This window comes from Schistocerca serialis, chromosome 3, assembly GCF_023864345.2.
Source record: "Schistocerca serialis cubense isolate TAMUIC-IGC-003099 chromosome 3, iqSchSeri2.2, whole genome shotgun sequence".
Lineage (NCBI taxonomy): Eukaryota > Metazoa > Arthropoda > Insecta > Orthoptera > Acrididae > Schistocerca > Schistocerca serialis.
This window is the reverse complement of record NC_064640.1, coordinates 386,837,776-386,859,320: the sequence shown is the minus strand read 5'-3', so window position 1 is coordinate 386,859,320 and position 21,545 is coordinate 386,837,776. Positions and strand designations below refer to the sequence as shown.

Genomic DNA, 21,545 nt, shown 5'->3' with positions numbered 1-21,545 from the left:
CTATTAAATACATATTATTGTGGAACATTAATACTGCATATTGAAGTATTTAATATGTCTATGTTCTTACAAGAACTAATGGAATTACACAGTTTTAAACATGGCCCTTTCTCAGCAATGGTATATAATTTTCAAACAGGAACTATGGAGTCAACCAACTGCAAATAACTGTTTGGTACATTGACCTAGGTTTAGACACCTACCAAGGGTGTCTTCATCAGAATGAAGTTTCATTCTACTGAGGACACCCTTAATAGGTGTCGAAACATAGGTCAGTGTACCACACAGTTATTTGCATCCGGTTGGCTGTATAATTCCTATTTTTTGAGAACTGATGGAATATTCCATAAATAATGTAAACTATTTGTTATCACATATTTCCTAAGGAGTAACAATTGCGATTAGGCTTTCTAACACCAATGATTACAAAAAACATTATTTAATTTAATAAGTAATCCTTTAACTTTGTAATATTTCTTTACCGCCGTATAGTCTTTGGGATTCATTGGAAATTTAATAACCTTTTATATCATCCCGCAGAATTCTGGCACATCTACTATTGACTTTATACCGGTGTACGAAGGTGTTTTTTCAGACTGTCAAGTATTGTAGAGTATGTTTCTTAATTGGTTCTTCTTCTGTGTGTTGTGGGAGAACATACTTGTTTTGTTGTTCACTATTGGCTAACTTTTGTGATTAATATTACTGTTTTATATATGCCCTGAAATATCAAATTTAAGATGTCTAGGTTTTGAAGCAATATCTGCGTCTCACATATGGTCTTGTTCTTGGAATTATCCTTTTTTATCATCAATGTGAACATTCTGTTTTGTTTTCTGTGTAAGTTTCCCCACAATGAACTCCATATTGCAGGTAAGCTTCAAACAGTTCAAAGTATACTATCCACAGATGCTTTTTGTAAGCAACAGCCAAGTTCTTTTACAGAATGTGTTAACATAATGTTTTCATTTGATCTCATGATGTATGATAAGTATTTTTTTGGACATATTCTATATTCTTGAGGATCTTCTCACTAAGGCTCTATGTAAAAAAAGGATATCTAATCTAATGTAAATAATTTATAGTAGTGGGTACTACTTACCAAATAGTGAAAGCATTGGGTTGTCAGCAGGCAAAAAAAAGAAGAAAAATAATGAGAACTTGCTAAGGAGTGGCCGAGGAGGAGTGGCTGGTTGCTCGAAGGGACGCAATGTGTGCAGGATAGGAATGCAAGAGGGAGAGGCAGAGAGTGCATGGGATAGGAACGCGACACGCAGACAGTGGTGCCAGTGAGTTCATGCAGCACACAATGACAATGATGTGACATGGTTGGCAGGGCATATCATGGGTAGACTGTTGGGCAGAGGGTTCTGGTGCAGTTGGTTAGCAGATACTGAGGCCAAGTGGATTTTGGGAACAAAGGAAATGTTGCACATGCTGTAAGAATAATATTTGCACATGCGTAATTCAGAAAAGCTGCTGCTGGAGTGAAGGATCCAGATAGCATGAACTGTGAAGCAGCCACTGAACTCTAGCATGTTGTAATTAGCAGCACATTCTGCCACTAGGTGGTCAACTTTGTTCTTGGCCACAGTTTGGCGGTGGTCAATCATTATGGTGGATAGCTGGTTATAACCCCATAAAATGCTGTGCAGAAATTGCAGCAGAGTTGGTACATGAAATGGCTACTATTGTAGGTAGCACTGCCTCTGACTGGCTGGGATAGGATATGACTGTAACAGTCCTGAAGTAGGATGTGCTGGGTGGGTGAATCTGACAGGTCTTGCACCTGAGTCTTCCACAGGTATAGGACCTCTGTGGCAAGAGGTGGGAGTGGCATAGGAATGGACCAGGATTTTGTGTAAGCTGCCACTTTAGGAGGGGGTGGGAAGGATCGGGGGTGGGCTGTTCCAGGCATGACGATATTCGAAGCCCTGATGAAGGACGTGGCTCAGTTGCTCCAGTCTCGGATGATGATAAATGGGGTGGGGAGGAGGGGTTGGGAGGGATGCTCCTATGCAGCTGGTTCTTGGAGGTGGTGGGTGGATTAGGGCTGTGTAAGAATACGGTGGTGGAAATCTGTTTTAGACTACATTTTGTGGGGTAGCATCTGTCTGTGAAGGATTTTGTGAGACCTTCAGCATACTGAGTGAGAGAATACAGTATCCAGAGGGGGCCAGGATAAATGGGAGCAATTTTTTGGTGTGAAGGGAGTGACAGCTGTCAAAATGCAAGTACTGTTGGTGGTTAGTGGGCTCTTGATATGGATAGACGTTTGGATGTAGCCATCAGAGAGCCAGATGTCAATGTCCAAGAACCTGGAACACAGGGCTGCGGAGGACAAGGTGAAATGGATGGGAGGGAGGGGAGGGGAGAGTGTTGATGGGGTGGGGGGTGGGGGAGTGAATGGTGGGAGGGGGAGGGAGAGGGGGAGGGGAGTGTCTGGTGAGAGTATGCGGGCATTCGTGTGCACTTATTTGTGTATTTATTTATTCTCTACCTCATCAAAGGATTTTTCTGAAAGCTAGAAAATTTTCATTCTTTTCTGTGTGCCTGCTGACTCAACACTATGTGGAATGTGGTCTCCTTTACTCCTAATTTATTTACACTCTACTGAAACTTCTCTTGCCTGATCTGATCTAATCTAAATAATACCCAAAACTCTAGTAGACGCTACCTTCTCCAGCCTTTTCTCAACCACTTTTATACCCATTTGCTCAGACTTTTCTTTGTTCCTGAACACTGTGTGTGCAGTCTTTTTCAGGTCTATAGCCAGTTTATTTTTCATGAGTCATTATGGTGTGACATTTGCAGAAATATATGCTCCTCTCTCAAGCTGTTCCACATTATTTTTGTCTTCACTCAGTGTCGTCCTATCATTTAGATACAATATTCTCTCTCTCTCTCTCTCTCTCTCTCTCTCTCTCTCTCTCTCTCTCTCTCTCTCTCTCTTTCCTTCTTTCTTTTCCATGTTTAGATCATTTTTAAACATATTAAACAGCAATAGTCACATTGCGGAACTCTGAGGAGCTATGTACTTGATGGCCTTGGTTTCAACTGACACATACTGTTTCCTGTTACTCAGATACAATTAGTACCCACTTTCCTGCTTGCCAGGTAATGCCACAGTTTTTCTCACTATTGCATGAGCATTTCATGGTCAGTTGCAGGCAACTGACTATTCTGTAGATTTATCCTCTCTGAAACCACACTCTGAAGGCACAAGAATGTTGTACTTGTCCAGATACACCAGAATTTTTGAGAAGCTCGATATCAGCAAAACTGGTCTTTAGTTATGGGGATTGTGCTTGTCCCTTTTCCTGCACTCTGTCACCACCCTGTTTAACTTTAGTTTTTCTGTTCTCAGCAGTTTGCTATGTCCAGCAACAGTGTGATTATTTGTTCACTCACTAGATGTCCTAAGTGCATCAATACAACACTAGCTGATTTCGTGGTCTTCAGTTATTGTATATTTTATCTGAGTTTCTCTTTCATAATGCTTTCTAGACCATCATGCTGTATGATGTTAATACCTTAGGGCTTAGATGTATAGCATTATTTATTTATTTGACTGTTTCTTTCCTCTGCAGAGTTCTCTATCATGTTTATTTACTAGTCACTCAGTATGTTTGTTACTTTCCTGATATTAGTAACCACTGCATTACCCATCTTCAGTGTCCTAATATTTGTTGCTTTTTCTGAGTCATTTTTGTTTCAGTGCTAACTGTATTCTGCACTGCACTCAATTTTTTATTTTTTTATGGTAGTGATAACAGCTTTGGTCTCTTATTATTTTCCTGTATTTCTTTCATAATACTTTGCAGCGTTCAGCATCACCCAACCATCTCAGTTCTTGTAGATATATATATATATATATATATATATCTTGTGACTCTTGAAGTTTTCCCGGCGTATCGAATATTCCACAAGATTTCGGGATTGCAGCCGGATCTCATCGACTTCTTTCCACGGTATTTCGGCTGACAACCTTACAGCCATCTTCAGGCACACTGTGTGTCAAACACTCGCCTGAAGATGGCTGTAAGGTTGTCAGCCGAAATATCGTGGAAAGAAGTTGATGAGATCCGGCTGCAATCCCGAAATCTTGTGGAATATCTTAATCTTAATAATGCATTTTTTTCATTCACATCCTGTGCCTGTAGATAGTTTCAGTACAAGGGTCTCTACTTAATACTCTTTTAAAGATGGTCATGGTTTAATCATTGGTGTTCCTGAGTGTTTGTTACAGTTCTGATACATCATTACCCATGTAAAAAAGATCCAGCTGTCCATGATTAGATATTTGAGTCTGAACTGTGAATAGCTTATAGTAACATCTACTAATACTGGTGGTGGTGAGGTCAATGACTCTTTTAGAAGTCACTATTGTAAATAAAGATACTGCCACCTCCATATTATGCTGTGCTGAATCAATAATTCTTCAAAATTTTGATCTCAGGCCTTTATCAAACAGTTTGAAGGGAGCTTCCTTGTTTTTATGTATACAGAAATTCCACCATCTTCATGTCTGGATCAACAGAAGAAAGTAGAGAAGCTTTATCCTTAGCCACTGATATGATGAATTCTTATTACCTAATGAAGGTGCAGTTGATATGGACAATAATAATAATACAGTTACAAGACTAATTTTAAATTGTTAAAAATAGGCAAGAGACAGAGAATCTGGAGGCTATGGCCTGTTAGGAAGTAAGAATTCATGAAAGCCATAGAAAACCCAAACACTATGGACAGACCACGGAACAACCCTGAGGTTTTTCACAGTTTCCAATTCTTGTAACAGCCTGTTGAAAATTTATGTTGCAAAGTAACCCACATTTTTTTTTAACAATGTAGAAGTAAATGTTTTCAAATAAAGATCCGTCTCTCTGATTTGCATTCACTAAATTCATGTCATCACTCCCTCTCACTGTGCTTGATGAAACCACAATAGATTCTGTATGAGAGTAGATGTAAAATGTGGTCTTAGTGAATGAATCCCCAGTATATTAAAAATAGGTTTGTGAATTAATACTGCATATAGCATGGATGGTAAACTTTTGGGTATGTCACCTCAAACAGGACTATGTTTGATAATCTGAATACAAAATGTTTCATAGCAATTATCTGTGGACCAGAAACAATTTCCTGCAAATATATGCACTAATATTTCACATGTCTCAGACACATGGTGTTACGCAGCTTCAAAATATTGAAAATATGTCATGCCGTTATGTGTGTATATGCACGCTGCAGTGAGCTGTCCAATAAAGTGTACTACTAATTTTTTTGTCGGCCTAGAACCACACATGTACCAGAAAGCAGAATGTATATGGCAAGTCAAATTAAGAAACCTGAAAAGACATCATTCACATTAGCTCATAGCTATAAACTATAGGTAAATACACTGTGAAAGGTATTTTGTCTTCCATAATGCAGATGCCCCCGAAGATGGGTACGAGTCTAATACTAGTCTGGCAATGAAATAAAAAATAAAAAGTACGATCTACTGAGGGAGGGCAAAGGTGATAGAACCTTGTGATGGCGTACTGATGACTGAATATCTCAATGATAGTGAAGGCAGTGAGAAAGAAGGGATCTCAATATGGCAGAACTGGTGTAAGAGACATCTCATTCTACAAAATCCACTTTGCTTCTGACAAAGGACAAGCAGCAATGTGTTTGGCATCTGTTTACCAGAGGTGCAGGCAGAACTTAGAATTCTGAAACTAACCCCTCCAGCCTTAACCACTGAGTTTTCATTACAAACTTCAACCTGTAATCTACAGAACAACAGTAGAGCATTTTAGTCATTACAAAATTACCCCAGGATGCTACAAATTCACCATCACCGGCGCAACTGGAATGTGGGAAGACAAGACTGAACACTATATACCACAGCCATCTTCAATATCTCATAATATCAATCTTCAGCTACAGTTGAGTTGCCAACACCTTGTGAGAATGATAGTTTTAAGAGAGGAAATTTTTTATTATATCCTTGTGGTTACAGATGACCGAACACTGCTTGTTTTTACTTTGTTTGTTGTTTCTTCAGTGGTGTCTGTGACTTTTTCATGGAAGTTCTGTTTCACTTGAGCTTGTACACAAGTAGTAGTTGAAGAAGAATTTGTGTTATTGAATTCACTTTGGAAGAGAACTTCTTGACAATAGATGAGAAAGACAATGAGAGGGTGGATTGCCACTGTGCTTTATGCAGTTTACTTGCCTCTGCATATAGTATTCAGTTCATAATTTTGATGTTTTTAATCTCCCACTCCCACACATAAAGAGGAAGCTGTCTTCTACAAGTTAAACAGTTAGTAACACATTGGCAAGTTACATCCCCTTCCAGGTTCACATGCAGACACTGCATTTCCCACCACACGTCTTGCCATTTTGTGCCACACTGCTATGGCTGAAGACCTGGCATTAATGACAGCCATAACAAATAATGAATGCAGGAATGTACTTTCAGTCAAAGAAATCTTGCCACTGTCTATTCCAACAGCACTGGTGAACAGAATCTGAATATGATTGAGGAGGCAGGTTTGGCGATGAACACGATAAGCAGTATCTCAGACAATTCCAAATGTATTCAAGGAGATGTATCTATCCACTTTCATTAGTTCACCTGTTTCATTGACCCCCCATGTCACTGCTTGGTGCTAAGTATTCTGTTTCAATAAGACACACTTTGATAACATAAAATGTTACGGAAGATTGGAGCCTCTTATTTATGTATTTCTTTAAGTACAGATGATGAATGTTTCAGTTTCATCCTCAGACAAGTTATAGGTGAAGCAGGTGTTAACACAGATCACATTCAAGTAGGAATGCAATATAGCCTACACTGTGTTCTTTGAAATACTAGTCTACTACAGCGCGTCAAATGTTATGTTTGCATAGAAAGGCAGTACACCTCACACAATAAATATCAATTGTCAATTAGTGCTTTTATTGTGCCACAAGACAAACTGCCACAATATTACTTACACCACAACAAAATTTTCTGTGCATTTTGTGGTCAATATGAATCATCTTAGTGATTTGTTTATAATGCAAGCATTTCATTTGAACAATTCAGTTTTATATTCCTTTCCATTCATGTATTTCAGAAATAGTGACAGAGTGGTAAATGCTGGTTTCAGTGTAAAATGTTCGACAACTTACTGATGAATTTCTTAAATCAGCCAGGCACTGTTAAACTTGTACCGTGACTGTCATTGTTCTACAGTTTATTAATAAAATTACTGACTGTCTTCATTTCAGCTTTTTATTTTTAACTATACATATGTCCACACGATAGCCTGGTGAAGCAATTGTACCTCTTAAATTAATCTGATTCACTGTAAGGCCATCATGAATTTTTCAGTATTGCTCCAGCTCTATCAATCACGACAATGAATTTAATCACCAGAATCTGTTATAATAATGGTGTTCCGCTTCAATTAAATACTCAAACCTGAAAATAAAACTTTTACTGTGAAACACATATAGGTTAATAAAAAAAATTGAAATATGAATCACTCGTGGAAGTATGTGTGTTTGCTTTCAATATTTTTCACTGTCTCTGATTGCCAACTGAAGGTATATGAATTTGTTAAACCTTTTTCCAATATAGATAGTAAACAAAAAACAACTGCACATAGTTTGAAGTATATAGTAAACGAGTGAATTTACAATGTAAGAAGACTTTTTGGCAAGGTGCGACACTAGGTATGGCCTATCTGGTTGAATGTAATGGGTTACTAGTTTTACAAAACCAGCAAGGGACAGAGCTGACCTTTTAAGAGGACAATGTGAAAAATTCTCTATTTTGTTGGGATATATTGTTCCATACCATAAGTCAAATTTCAATTTTATATATGGAATAATTTTGTTTACACTGACTAAGTAGTACCATTGTTCAAATGGATAAACTGGAATTCTAGACAACCACAAAAGTCTGTTTCAAACAAGTTCACACCAATTTATCTAAAACTGCTTAAGACTAGAACGGCACGAAGGTGCCATTTGACCCCAAATGAAATATGCATAAAAAATCCACATGATTAGATCATCCATCTACCCAGAGATGTGACCTATTTCTAAAGTCTAATATTTCTTAACTTACTACACTTGTTTGTTCCAAAACATTGAAATTAATCTTTGAGTACTGATACTTTCCACACGTTTTCTGCAGATGGCTTTTTTTTTTTCTTCTTCATCTTTCAGATTGGTCATCTTTCCTTTGCGCAAACAATTTGACAACTCTTTCACTTTTTTTTATTTGTCTGATGCTACAACCTCTTCTACTTTTGATTAGCTTCCTTGTTCGTGTCTTGCTATTTATTGTTTCCCTGTTTGTAAGTTCATTTATCAATTGAAGAATGAACACCTTCTCTTCAAATTACATTTTGTTATTCGACTGCAGATGATCCACCCATTTATTGCTGTGATATCTAGGATATTGTAAAAGTCATGCACAATCTTCACTTGTAACCAACCTTAGTTGGATACTTAGAGATCATTTGATCAATGAAGTCCACACCAGACTCTGTAGTGTTACAAAATGTAGGCTGATGGGATGTGAAGAAGCTGTCTGTTGTTAGTCTTTCCCTGATTTAGAAATGGTTCCATAAGGCACGGAACAGCATACTCTCCCAATGGCTGGTTGTCTGGCTGGACTTCTTCTTTAAGAACTGGATTCTGTGACATTCTGCAGCATTAATTAATCAAAATGAAGCTGGAAGGTACTAATGACAGTTATCCACTTGGTGACAGGCATACGCAGTGGATCAATTCTCCTTCAGGACATTCACAGGAGCCCTTCTTCCAGGTGATGCCACGTTATGACCTTCCATTCCATTCCATCAAAAGCTGCATTTCTTCACTGTTGCAACAGTTGACTCCTGAGACTGGTGTGGAAAGAAAAGAGATGGGGCATCATCTTCTATAGTAACACCTCTTCATCGTCACTTGTCTCTGGCAGTAAATCACTACCTGAATCAGAGAAGCCACTTTCTGAGTCAATACCTGAGTTCTACAGAATATATATCTCACCTCTTCCTTACCAAGACCCAACTGACGAAACATAATTGAAAACACCTGCTACGGCAAAAAACCACCACCACCACCACCACCACCACGACCTCCCACTGATAATGTGAGTAACAACAGAAACACACAAAACATGACTGAAATTTTACATTATTATGTCCAGTGTGCAAACATTCATGATAAAATGTACATCATCATTTGAGACAATGAGTATTGACCATAACAAGATGCAACACAATTACTTTTGTAAGTATGAGAACATCAATAGTCTAAAAAGGAGTTACGTCCTAGGGTCAACTGACTCCTCGTGCTGTTCAGGGCACACTTCTTGAAATTTCCATGAAATAGTGAATATTCAGCAAACTGCTATATACTACTGTCAAAAGTAGAAGAAATGAGCAAAAGTCAAGACTTTTGGTGGAGAGATGTTAAAAATTGAGTTCATTGCAATGGAAACAAAAGTTGAAAAGTGTCTTTTGACCTCTTTCACTGTTCTAGGGTCAAAAGAAGTCTACCACTCTATTTTTCACAGTAAAGAAATAAGCAGCTGAATTACCGATAATGATCACTGTTGATGACATCTCGTAACTGCAGCCGTAGATGAAAACTGCAATAAAATATTCTATTGCACGGCTTGTGATCAAGGTGTACAAAATAGCTGAATAGCTGACACCACAGTCAGTACATAATATTTTTTATGAAAAATTAACTATAAGACAAGATGGGAGCTGTTGCCGACTATAAATGCACGCGCGCACACTCACTCTCTCTCTCTCTCTCTCTCTCTCTCTCTCTCTCTCTCACACACACACACACACACACACACACACACACAAAGCAACATTTGAACTGTGATTCTTAAGTTTCTCTTGCCATATTAGTTGACTGACTAGTCCATGGATGTACTGCCAGTTCACAGTGTCCAGAAGGCAGGGCAGACAGGGTGCCTACACCCATGCTTCCGGAATTGAGGTACTCCGTTGAGTGGTGCCAGCCACAGCCACCAATGTAACTGTCTCTTCAGCCACTAATGTGCACCTTCGGGTGTGGGCCATACATGGGGGCCGCAGGAGAAGAGGATGTAAGTCAGCCATGCACCCCCAGGTGGTCCATTCAACAGTGCACCTGACAATGGCAACATGTTTGGTTGCAAAAATATTGTGCCTGCTGGGCACAATTAACTGGCAGAACACCGGTGGACTGTTCAATGTTTGAACTGTTATAAAAAGACAGAGAGAGAGAGAGAGAGAGAGAGAGAGAGAGAGAGAGAGAGAGAGAGAGAGAGTCCATCTTATATTGTGTACAGATTTTTTTTCGTACTATAACACGGGTCCACAACTAAACTCCAGAAATGGAACAGCAAAATGCCAGTGGGTAAATGCCAGTAGTCTTTCACCAAAAACAACATGAAGTTTGAATTTGTGTGCAGGAAAGTCACAGTCTGAGTTTTCTGGAATGCAAATGGTAGTCTTCCTACAGAGAGTAGAACAACAATTGGCAAATACTACACATATCTACTAGAGCAACTGGTTGAAAAATTTGGTCTACTCTAACTTCTACCTATTCCATCATTCAAAGAAATTTGTAGATTGAAATAGTTTCAAGTACAATAAAGAGATTATGGTAGTTAAATTTGGCCGTTCTTCAGACCTGTAGAATACTTCTTCAGGAAGGGTAAAAGACCGGCATAATCAACACATCTAAAATGAAACTACATGAAAAAATAAAAAAGTATGATGCAAAATTAGAGTACAGTATCACCTAAGTGGTAAGAGCATTAAAGATGGAACACAAGCTCACACTCGATAAAGACAAGGAAGGAAATTCGGGGTATCCATTTCGATTTAGAGAAGTCAAGGAAAACCTTAAAATTGACTGCTGAGTGGAGCTTTTAAGCCCACTTCTCCAAAATTTGACTGTAGTAGTATCTTAACTGCAACACCACCTCACTCGATAGCAAGTTTAAAAACGCTTGCCTTACAAACCAGTATTCTGCAAAATAAAGTTGGAATCAAAATTATTACCTTGTAGTACAATGGTGTAATCTACAGCCATGCTCTACCAACCACTGTGAAGTACGTGGCAGACGGTATTTCCCTTTATACCACATATTAAGTGTTTCTTTGAGTTCCATTTAGGTATCGAGCATGGGAAGAATGGCCATTTAAATGGCTCTGTGTGCACTGTAATTAATATGGTCTTTCATCAATATGACTACTCAAACTCGAAAAAAAAACATGTATATTCCCTGGGAATTCCTGGCAGGGGGAGCAATTTTGGCATACCACAATAATGACTCTTATTCCCATTCAGCTGAGAAATATTGACCATGAGCAGTAGTTTGACTGCAGTTTTTAAACTTTGATAGTTTAAATAACTCGTATAATTAGCATGTTTTGAAATATCAAGTATTTTAAAATTTGTGATGTGTAACACTCAATAAAATTAAATTCCAATGCTAGGTTAAAAACACAGAATTTCCTGAGATTTTGTGAAATTCATGACATTCCCTGAAATTTCCAATTTTTCCAGATAAAATGTGATTCCCTGAGAAATCCAGGTATTCCAGAAGAATCACCACCCTGTTCATGGCTCCTATTGGAGTGATCTGTAAAAGTCTACAGTATATTCTTGGATTCCTCCCTTATACTGGTTCTTGGAACTTTGTAAGCTTTTGTACAGTCAAAAACCATGCCAGGTCCCCAAAATCACTGTCAAAGCATTTCAATATGTTTAATAAACAAAAACATGATTTAAATACATCCTTGAATTTTAAAAGTTTTATTAATTAACTCTTATTAGTTAAGCAAAGTAATTGATACAATGTAAATTGAAAACCACCCCCCCCCCCCCTCCCCCTGTGTTCTATTCTTCGACACTAACATTATCCTGCTCATTGCATTCTTATTCCCCTTGCTTACTAAGTGTTTCTTTGAAAGTAGTGAATAAAGGTGAGAGAGACTGCAAGAAAATGACACATGGCTGGCTGGTGTATCACATCAAGGGTCCATCTGGTACACAGATGGATTGAGCACAGATCTCTTGCATATCCTTCAAATTAGTGCTCTACACACAAAATTACATGAGAAGGTCTAAGGTTAATGATCAACACCTACACTCTACAACTGATGAGCAATATCTATACAAAATCATTTTTCTAAAGAAATTTTATAGTCCATCCTTTCTGCACATCTCTTTGACTTTCCAATAGTTTGTTGTTGTGTTCTGTTTTAAGACTACTGCAGGGGCACAAAATAAAAAAACACTTATCAGAACAGAACTATACAACAGTTTATTCACAATAAAATAATTTATCAGCAGCACATTTTCTGCTAACAGCAAGTTACACTATTATAAAAACAGTACAGTGCAAAATATAAGGTTTTTTTCCATCAGCAATAATTGTGCTATAGTAATATTTGTCTAATAAACAGAATAACGCACCAGAAATGAAAACAATGATAGAAGTTATAGGTTTACTGGACTTGCAACTCATTCGTGTTAATACTGTAAGGTACACGTTAGGCCAAGGATCATTTCTGAACAGTTCTGCAGTTTCTGGGAAAGGAGGGAAATGGGGGATGTTGAGAGCAACTCAATCAAGATTCATTGGTGGCATGGATGGTAACAATGAAATGGAAAACTCAGACAGTATATTTATAGTGCATAGTGGGAAAGGAAACCAACTGATGCAAATAAAAACTGGATGACTAAGGCAAAACAGCAGCTCCAATTTCGAAGGCTATTGTTAACATTAAGGTGCTTGATGTGTCAATCAGTTATCCCTCAAATACAATCACATGCCAAATTAGACAGAGAATGTCTCCATTGTGGCGTTGAATACAAGGAAAGAGTTGAGAAGAGATCATGAGTGGAGGTTTCTGGAGACAAACTGGAAGAAAACATTGTAACTGGAACAACAGGGTGCTAGGAATTATTGAATATCACAATACTGACATTCTGCTTTGACCACTGGCCTCACCACCGACAGTTGTTTTTTAATTAATGAATACTGTGGTGACTGATTGATTTGTAGCATAGCCCAACATTAGGTTATGCTGAAAGGTGATAGTTTCATTGCGAGTTAGTGATGCCTATGAATAAGTCACATTAACAAGTCACTTTCATTAAGTTTGTAGTACTATAGACAGGTCTGGAGAATAGCACAAGATCTATGTTAAGTTAGAAAGTCATATCTTGGTGGAAAGTTGGCAAATCCAATGTACATTTCATGACAATATTTAGAAACCAACCCTGGCTTAACAGTACTAAGTATCTACAAGCATACGACTTGTCTGACATAGTGGTAATTTTGTTTATGGGCAACTGCATTGTGTTATAACTAAAATTCAGAGGACACCATTAAGTAACTGATAATTTGAGTAGTGCACATCAGGAAAGCTATCAAGAGGCACAAATGTTATCTGTTCCATATTTAATTGGCATCTCACAGCCACAATGGAAGCTGCAAGCTACCACGCCACCTGGTGCAGCTCACTGCACTACCAATTCACCATGAGCTATGGCCACTTGACAGCTGCTTGCCTGCTGTGCCAGTAATGCATAGTCCACTCAACTGCAATTGAATTCAGTGCAAGCTGTGGCCACTAGCTGGCCACCTAACTCCAGCATCAGTCCGGCACAAGCTAAATTCTCTCTCTGATATTTTTCCATACTTCCCTTCATGCCACTTAAACATTAATTCCATATCAAAAAATCTGTTTTTAATCAGCTTGATATCTGATATGTCCTGCATCACAAGTCATTTACAAAGTTAGGAGCACATCGTGACAGCCTAGCACTGCCCACAAATCTTCCTCATGAATCAGTCTGTTTCTTAGTGAACATCGTATCAAACTCCCTGGAGTAGTTACTAAACTTATCCTTCCCATACAGACAGAAAAATGTGGCAGATACGTAAAGAAGCTACAAGAAGATAGACAGATGTGTTAATAACAAGAACATCCTCGTCTTAAATCCCCATAAACTCACAGAGGCCCCAATATTTTGTTAATTTCACACGATCGTATATCATCACAGCCATCATACTGGCTGACAGTGTTAATTCTCAAAGGTGATGGGTTGTATCACATTCTTCAATATTTCCTGTTATTACAGTATTAAGTTCAGATCAGTTTTGATTGACATAGCAGGTTTTTAACAATTTAAAATGAAAATTTATGGGCTTGTTTCCTCACTGTTAACAATACATTTTTCAAACAAACACTCGTATGGACTATGAATCTGTTACAGTATGGTTGATGCATATGTGTATGCAATTCAGATTTGTCATTAGGGTGCATGACAAACTGGTCATTAAAGGCAATGTTTTTTCACTGAGAGAAGAGTATTGTTATGATAAGGAAGACATCTTTGATGAAACAGTAAAAGACACAATATAAAGAAACCCCATGCTCTATTAAAATTTAAATCAAAAGTAAATATTTAAAAAAGATGTGGCTTTTTGATTAGTAACTAAAAGAGAATGAAGCACCAATTCTATTACACATTAAAATACGACACATACCAAAAGTAGCAGAAAGATAAGGTTTAATATATTAGTGACAAGATCAGGTAGTCAAACAACACGAACAGCATTAAAAATTTCAAACTCAGCAGATTGTTACCTAGAATCCAAACAAACTGCAGCTAGTTTGTCAGAATGAAGAGTGGTGTCCAATAAAATATGGCATATTAAAAAGTGGTCTGCCAAAAACACCAGTAATTTGTGGGTCCTCCCCATGATAAGTACATAAGTCTTGTGCTATTATCTTGTTCTTAATCTTGATAATACAACTTCTTTCCCTCAGAGTTACTTCAACATCATCTTCCACAGGCCTGTAATGTACTTTGGCTGGTGTAGCTGCTTATAGCATCTCCAGCCACTCAATCTCCGATCGAGACATGACCACTCCTATGGGGGCAGAAAGCATGCAGTAGTATGGCAGTGCATCACAACAGTGAGTAACTCCATATTGTCTCCTACTGTCCTGTCCACTGGTTTTTTTCCCTTGGAGTCCCTCTTGCCCTGGTCCTGAGCAGAATAGTCTTTACCTCCCTTATTGTTATAACAAGGTAAGTTTAATTTGCATGATCAGTGCCATTTAGTTCCCTGTCGAATATGTGGGAGAACACAAAGAATCTGGACAGGTGAGGAAATTCTTGATTTGGCTATATTCCAGAAATTTTATTGCCTTCAGATCACACAGGGCTCGGCATCAAATACTGTGAACTGACTGCCTCTCACAACTTGGAACCATCTGCATAAAGGACTTTAAAATTGTGGTTTTTCTCTACAAATTGATAAAATACTTCTGTAAAAACATAATATGGAGTACAAGATTTCTTAGTTACAATGGTGGATATTTATTCCAGTCTATGGTGAAAACAATTATGTCCATCACATCTAGATTCGTAAGATCCCGCAACGTCTCTCAAAGGATTCACAGCTTAGGTCCATTCATTCAAAAGGTGTTCAAGTAATGAGATGAAAGGCTGTTGACTACTGCGACAACTTGAACAATCTTTTAAGTATTTTACACAATAAGTAATTTTCACTCAATGGAAAGTAGTGACTCACAGTACAGTGCATCTGCTGAGGGTGGTGTCTGTTCTAAAGCCACCTAATGCCCACAAGCTGAACACTAATTTATAGGTTTTAAGATAGCTGGTGGCTAAAAAGAATCATTTACCTGTCACAGTCTATAATACTTCTTAATGGAACAGCTGCTGTCTGTCAGCACTGAGTAACATACAGAACATTATGTCATAGACAACAACAAATCTCAAATGTCAGTGCTGACAATTAATTCATACCAACTGATATGGTTTGTAAGACTCCTAATCAAAGCTTGTTCTTAGGGTGCATAATGAAAAGTATATCATTGGCAGATATAACAAGTGGGGTATAAATCTTGTACTTTGTGCTTTTATTGCACGTATAATTATTAAGTTGCAGGAGTGGAGAGAGATTTGCTGGAAAATGCATGTACTTGAATTTCAAAGTTACATTTGTTTCTCTGGCTAAAATGATCAGTTCGTACAGTGACTTTATGCCCGGAACTGCAGTTCATAAACTGGGTGGCTGTCCATGAATAGGTATTGCACTTTCTATGCAGAGGATTAATCCATAAAAAATGTATGTTCAGGCTGTGTATCTTCCTCATTGTCGAAGGAGAGTGCTGTTTCAAGTAGCGAAGTGGAGTATACATTCGTGTTTATACAACTTCCTGTGTGTTAACCCAATAGTTTTGAAAGCCTACTCAAAAATTTTGCAAGAGCCACTTTTGAGGAATTAGAAATATGCTATGACTCCTTGCTTACTGCTCCCAAAGGGGTTGGCAAAGACAAGATTAGCCTAATTACAGAGTAAACAAAAACATTTGAGTAGTCATTCTTCCATATGATATGGTACAATTGCAGAACACACTTGTTATATTCTACAGTTGTTTGCAAATTATATATGTATTATACATATTACAGAAACAGTCATCATGATTCACTGAACTGGAAAGAATGTTTGGGTGGAGCGAGATTTGTAAACTGACTTGTTAAGTGACAATGATGATCTCACCTTATACGGCAAAACTCTTCTATGTGGACTAATAGGGTATGTACGTTTGTAAGAGCTAAGTGAATCATCCTGCACACTCTTATCGCTTGTATCAAGTGTCAATAAGTAAAAACCACTGCTGGTGCTGCATCATCACAAAACTGCACATTACACATTTCAGGACTGTGCCATGGATGGGAGAGAACAACAAATAAGTACCAATAAAATCAAAACAGTTGTGTTATAAAATGTGTGACCAAGGTGACTGTAGACAGTAACAAAAGTCACATAGTCCACCATGTATTGTGAAACTGAATAATAGCAGTAGAGGATATATAACTAGGAAAATACAAGGGATATTCATTCTGCCTATTGATAAAAAAATTCTTAACACCAATTAAATATGGTTTCAATGATAATACTTTTTTTCAGTGCAATCATGTTACTGATTGTGTAAAATTTAATAAAATATAGTTTTACAATCAAACTAGAAGCTGTAGCACACATTTCAGGGATGCTACAGAAATCATAACTCCATAGTCTCTGACATTACCGAATTTAACAAGCACTATATTGTAATTTACAACAAAGTAACAATTACTTACTGTAAAAAATAGAAACAAAAATTCTGACAGTTGTAGAAGTGAACTATCTCGGAAGAGTGTGTAGAATATATTAGCGAGACCACGTAAGAAATACAACAGTTAGAGAATTGACCTAGACTCAAGATAGCACCACAGATAGCATATAAGAATGGCAAGTCATCTGGTACGGACATACAATGCAAATGACAGATGAAACAAGGCCAAAGATTTTGAAGCACCATCCTCAGGAAAGAAGAAGGGGAAGAGCGAAAGTTGTATGGTAGTAGGCCATGAGAAAAAGATAAATACAAGAAGACAAAGCCTGGGAAGATAGGAATCAACGGCAACATATATGTGGGAACCCCACTGGAAAAAGTGGGGGAGGCGGGAGAAGTCCCAACAGAAGATTCCTTTACAGGATATGTAACACTCCAGTTCAAGAGCTCCTGTAAAACTCTCAGAATTTTTTAGAATTGTGCTTTTGAGATACGAAAAATCTAAAGCAACTGCAACAGGGAAATTATACACAGAAATTGAAACATGAATAGCGTTTATAAGATCTGTTGCACTGAAAAGTACAAATTTTATTTTCAGAAAACATATTACTGTATGGTACTGATAAACACTAGTAACGACAAAATTTTGGGGATTGGCATTATTGGAAAAAACATTTTTTTGAAAATTATTAAAAAATTAGATAGCAACAGCGAAAGAACTTGGACAAACATTTCCAAAGTGAGGCTGCCATTCAAGGAATAAGCAGCAGCAAAATACCTTGAACAACCAGAGGTACATCATTATAATAATTTGCCAAGAGACTTTTTTTTTTTTTTTTTTACAAAACATAAAAATTAGATTTCTTACTTTGTACCGAATTTTATCATGTGTCAAGTTCCATAATATTCACGACTAAGAACCCCCAGCCTGAACTGATGCTGACTATAACAACACTGGATGACGCCAGGAATTTATGAGCCTTACAATCAGGAGCAATTCAAAAAATAAACTGCACTATTCAAGTACCTCAAAGAAATCTAAGAACAGTACAATCACGAATTGTTGCCACAGGAGGTAACACAAACCAAAGCCCCAATATGTTTCAGATATTTTCTTATACAACATCTATAAGGACCACTTCACTTAGGATATGTGGAAGAAACATTAACATGTCTGTTCTTTTGTATATATGGATTTTTGTCTTTATGACATTTCTTGCATCCATCAGGATCCTTGCCATATGGATCAATGGAACAAAAAGTATATATGCCTACTTAACTCGACACTGAAAATATTACAGAAAAGCATGTTTCGACAATTAAGAGAACACACAAGTTTAAATCGTACCCTGTAAACTTGAGTTCACATGCTGTATTAATCATATTTCTGTCTACACATAAACAGTGTAAACTACTGAAGTGCTGAGCAGTAGGCACTTAGCACTGTACAAAATGTTAGCGTTCCTTCCCATTCCAATCACATGTGGAGTGTGGGAGGAATAACTGTTTGAACATCTATGTGCATGCTACAATTAGTTTAATTTTGTTTTTGTGGTCGCTTTGTCAGCAATATGTAGAGGGCTGAAAAACATCTCTGGATACTTCACTTAACACTAGTTCTTGGAAATTTGTAAGTAGATTTTGGCAGCATGGCTGGCAGCTATCTTCATGCACTTGCCAATTCAGCATTTCCATGAGCCAAGTCAAATAAACCCATCATCATTCACGCAATCCTCCTTTACAGACATTCAATCTCCCCTGTTTGCTCCAATTTAACACTAAACTAAGAAGGTATGCAGTAGTGCTTTGTAAATAATCTACTTTGTAAACTAATTGCATTTTCCCAATATCATGCTAATGAACGAGGTAATGAACCAAAATCTGCAACCTCTGCCTCACCTAAAACTAAGTCTATGTGATTTATTTCATTTCATACCCGACCAAATTGCTACATCAGCTATTTGTATTCAATGACTGTTTCCAATGACAATTTACTGACATTGTTGTCATTTTTCAAATAGTACTTCATTACACATAATGGTATCATTTGTAAAAAGTCCTTAGTTACTATTAATATTGCTTGCAAGGTTACTGATATACAATATGAACAGCAAGGGTCCTAACACGTTTGGAGCACACCTGACATTACTTTTACCTCGGTCAATGACTCTCCATCCAACGCAACATGTGTCCTCTGTGCCAAGAAACCCTCAATCTAGTCATAAATTTTGTTTAAAACCCAATATGATCATATTTCTGGTAGTAAATGTCAGTGTAGTACTGACAAAGGCTTTTCAGAAGCCAACAAATGTTGCACCCACCTTATTAGGACTACCTTCATCCACAGATTTCAAGATGTCATTGGAGAATTCAAGTTGGGTTTCACATGAGCAATGTTTTTGGAATTCATGCTGGTTGGCAAGGTTAAGGAAACACCTTATGTTTGAGTTCAGTATATGTTCTAAGATCCCACAACAGACTAATTTCAGTCTGGATAGATTAGTTCTGTGGGTCATGTCAGATAGTCTTCTTGTATATAGGTGTGACCTGCCCTTTCACCAAGTCACGTCATGTAAAAAGATCTCAAATGCAGTTCTGCCTACTATAAATATAATATTAACTTGATCTGAGTCACAGAAACTTAATAGAAACCAATCTCGCCATGAAAACTGCAAACATATAATTTATTGTCAAGTACTTCAGAACAACATGAAGAACAGAGATGTAGAATTTACAAACCCTGGTGCTCAATCAAATTGCTCAAAGTGTAACACCTGTATCACACTTTTGTGGTTTAACCCGATTATTTTTTTGATCAACGTATCAAATGTGATGGGTGTGCCACCAAGTTAAAATGTGGTAGTGAAATTGTTCTGCTGGCTGAGACACTAAGGAACAATGCTGTATCGTATCTAATCTCTGTGTTACAAACTGTCTTTCATCAGGGTTCATTTATCGTAACGATGATACAGAAATGAATATACAATTTTTCAACCAACGAGAAATACACCACTACCAACGTACTAATTCAGTTACATTTAATTAAAATTCCGTTTCCCGCATGTAAAACGCTGAAGTTCCAAAAACAAACCACTCTATTTCAGTGTTCATTGTTAACGATTTCTGTCACGAAGCATTATACACTTACTGAAAGTTAATTCAGTACACACAATTCGCATGGCCACGTATCCAAAACAAATAGCATATCTGTCACATTCTGCGTCTGTAAACTACTGATCCCAATTCGAAGCATCAAAACCGCAGTGGTGCCACATTACGCAGTGGAGGTTATGTAGACACCATCAACTGCATAAAATCGTCGCGCATTTATGTATATACTCCTTATGATTGCAACAGCATAACACCTAAGTGGGTTGCCTTCGAGGCATTAAGGTTTTTAATTACCATTTCGCTGGCAAATCCATGTTCGTAATCATTCTTCCAGAACGTCTCTATCCACGTTGTATTAGCCATGATTAAACAAAAGAGCTATTAGTGAGAAACAGGTGAATAGTGGTAAATCAGGCATGCAACAAATTTTCCTAGAGTCAATTTGATGAATGACGACGCTGTAAAGATGTTAAATTTGGCGTAGTCAAACTTATTTTTTAATCAGCACAACGAAATTGAAATATACGGTCAAGGCTAAATAGACCATTTCACCATTTTTTTAGTTGTTGTATCGAACAGGATTTCGAAGTACATGCTGCCAGATACAAACGGCCCATTCTGTGACGAGTTGCGGGCAATTGAATTGTTACGAGATACAATGACTGTTCGTGAGCTTCTACTTGAGAAAAAAGAAAATTTTTAGTGGAACATGGATATAGTCCATCTATAGGCATAAAAGTTTTAGGAACATCTAATTTTGCGCTGTGGTGTATGTTGGTCGCCACCGGTAATTCTCTGAAAAATGAGCAACGATAATTTCATATGCTAATTACTATTGGTGTCAGCACTCCAGTTGCAAAGTTGGCTTGTCTCATACCCGATGTATAAATGACATATATAACGAAATCATATGACCAATAAATGCTTGTGATGAAAATAACGACAAACTGTTTTTGACAGCAGAGAACCTGATGTGCCTTGGGCAAAGTGTTGGCCGCCATGGTCTCTGTCTAAAGTATTGCCCATGGCCAAATGGACAACTCTCTGTCAAATGAATAGCGATTAATAGCAAAAATAGTCCACTGTTGTAACACTAGAACGGGAGGAAAATAGTTTCAAGAACGGTCGAGCTGGGTCTGTGGAAACCAATAAATAAAACACTTATAAAAGTGAAAAACAGTATATTTACATCAAATGATGATTTTTATTTTGTTCCGGTAGTACTAAATGTTATAGTGACATAATTTAACTTTTTCAATTATA

General features: G+C 37.5%; 1 protein-coding gene across 7 annotated transcripts in view; it reads right to left on the bottom strand.

Annotated features, from left to right (window-relative positions):
- The window catches only part of LOC126470221 (protein ST7 homolog), a 175,575-nt gene extending 154,905 nt beyond the window's left edge, over window positions 1-20,670 (bottom strand). For 6 of the 7 annotated variants that reach the window (XR_007586151.1, XR_007586150.1, XR_007586153.1 and 3 more), the window contains exon 1: window positions 20,577-20,670. Coding sequence is in view for 2 of the 7 variants with exons in the window: in XM_050097904.1 (XP_049953861.1) it covers window positions 20,577-20,645 (69 nt within the window). In the remaining 5 variants the exon portion in view is untranslated. Of the gene's footprint in view, window positions 1-20,319; window positions 20,516-20,576 lie in introns of those variants that run through there. The other variant, XM_050097905.1, reaches the window with a different exon arrangement.
- Between the last annotated feature and the right edge of the window lie 875 nt (window positions 20,671-21,545).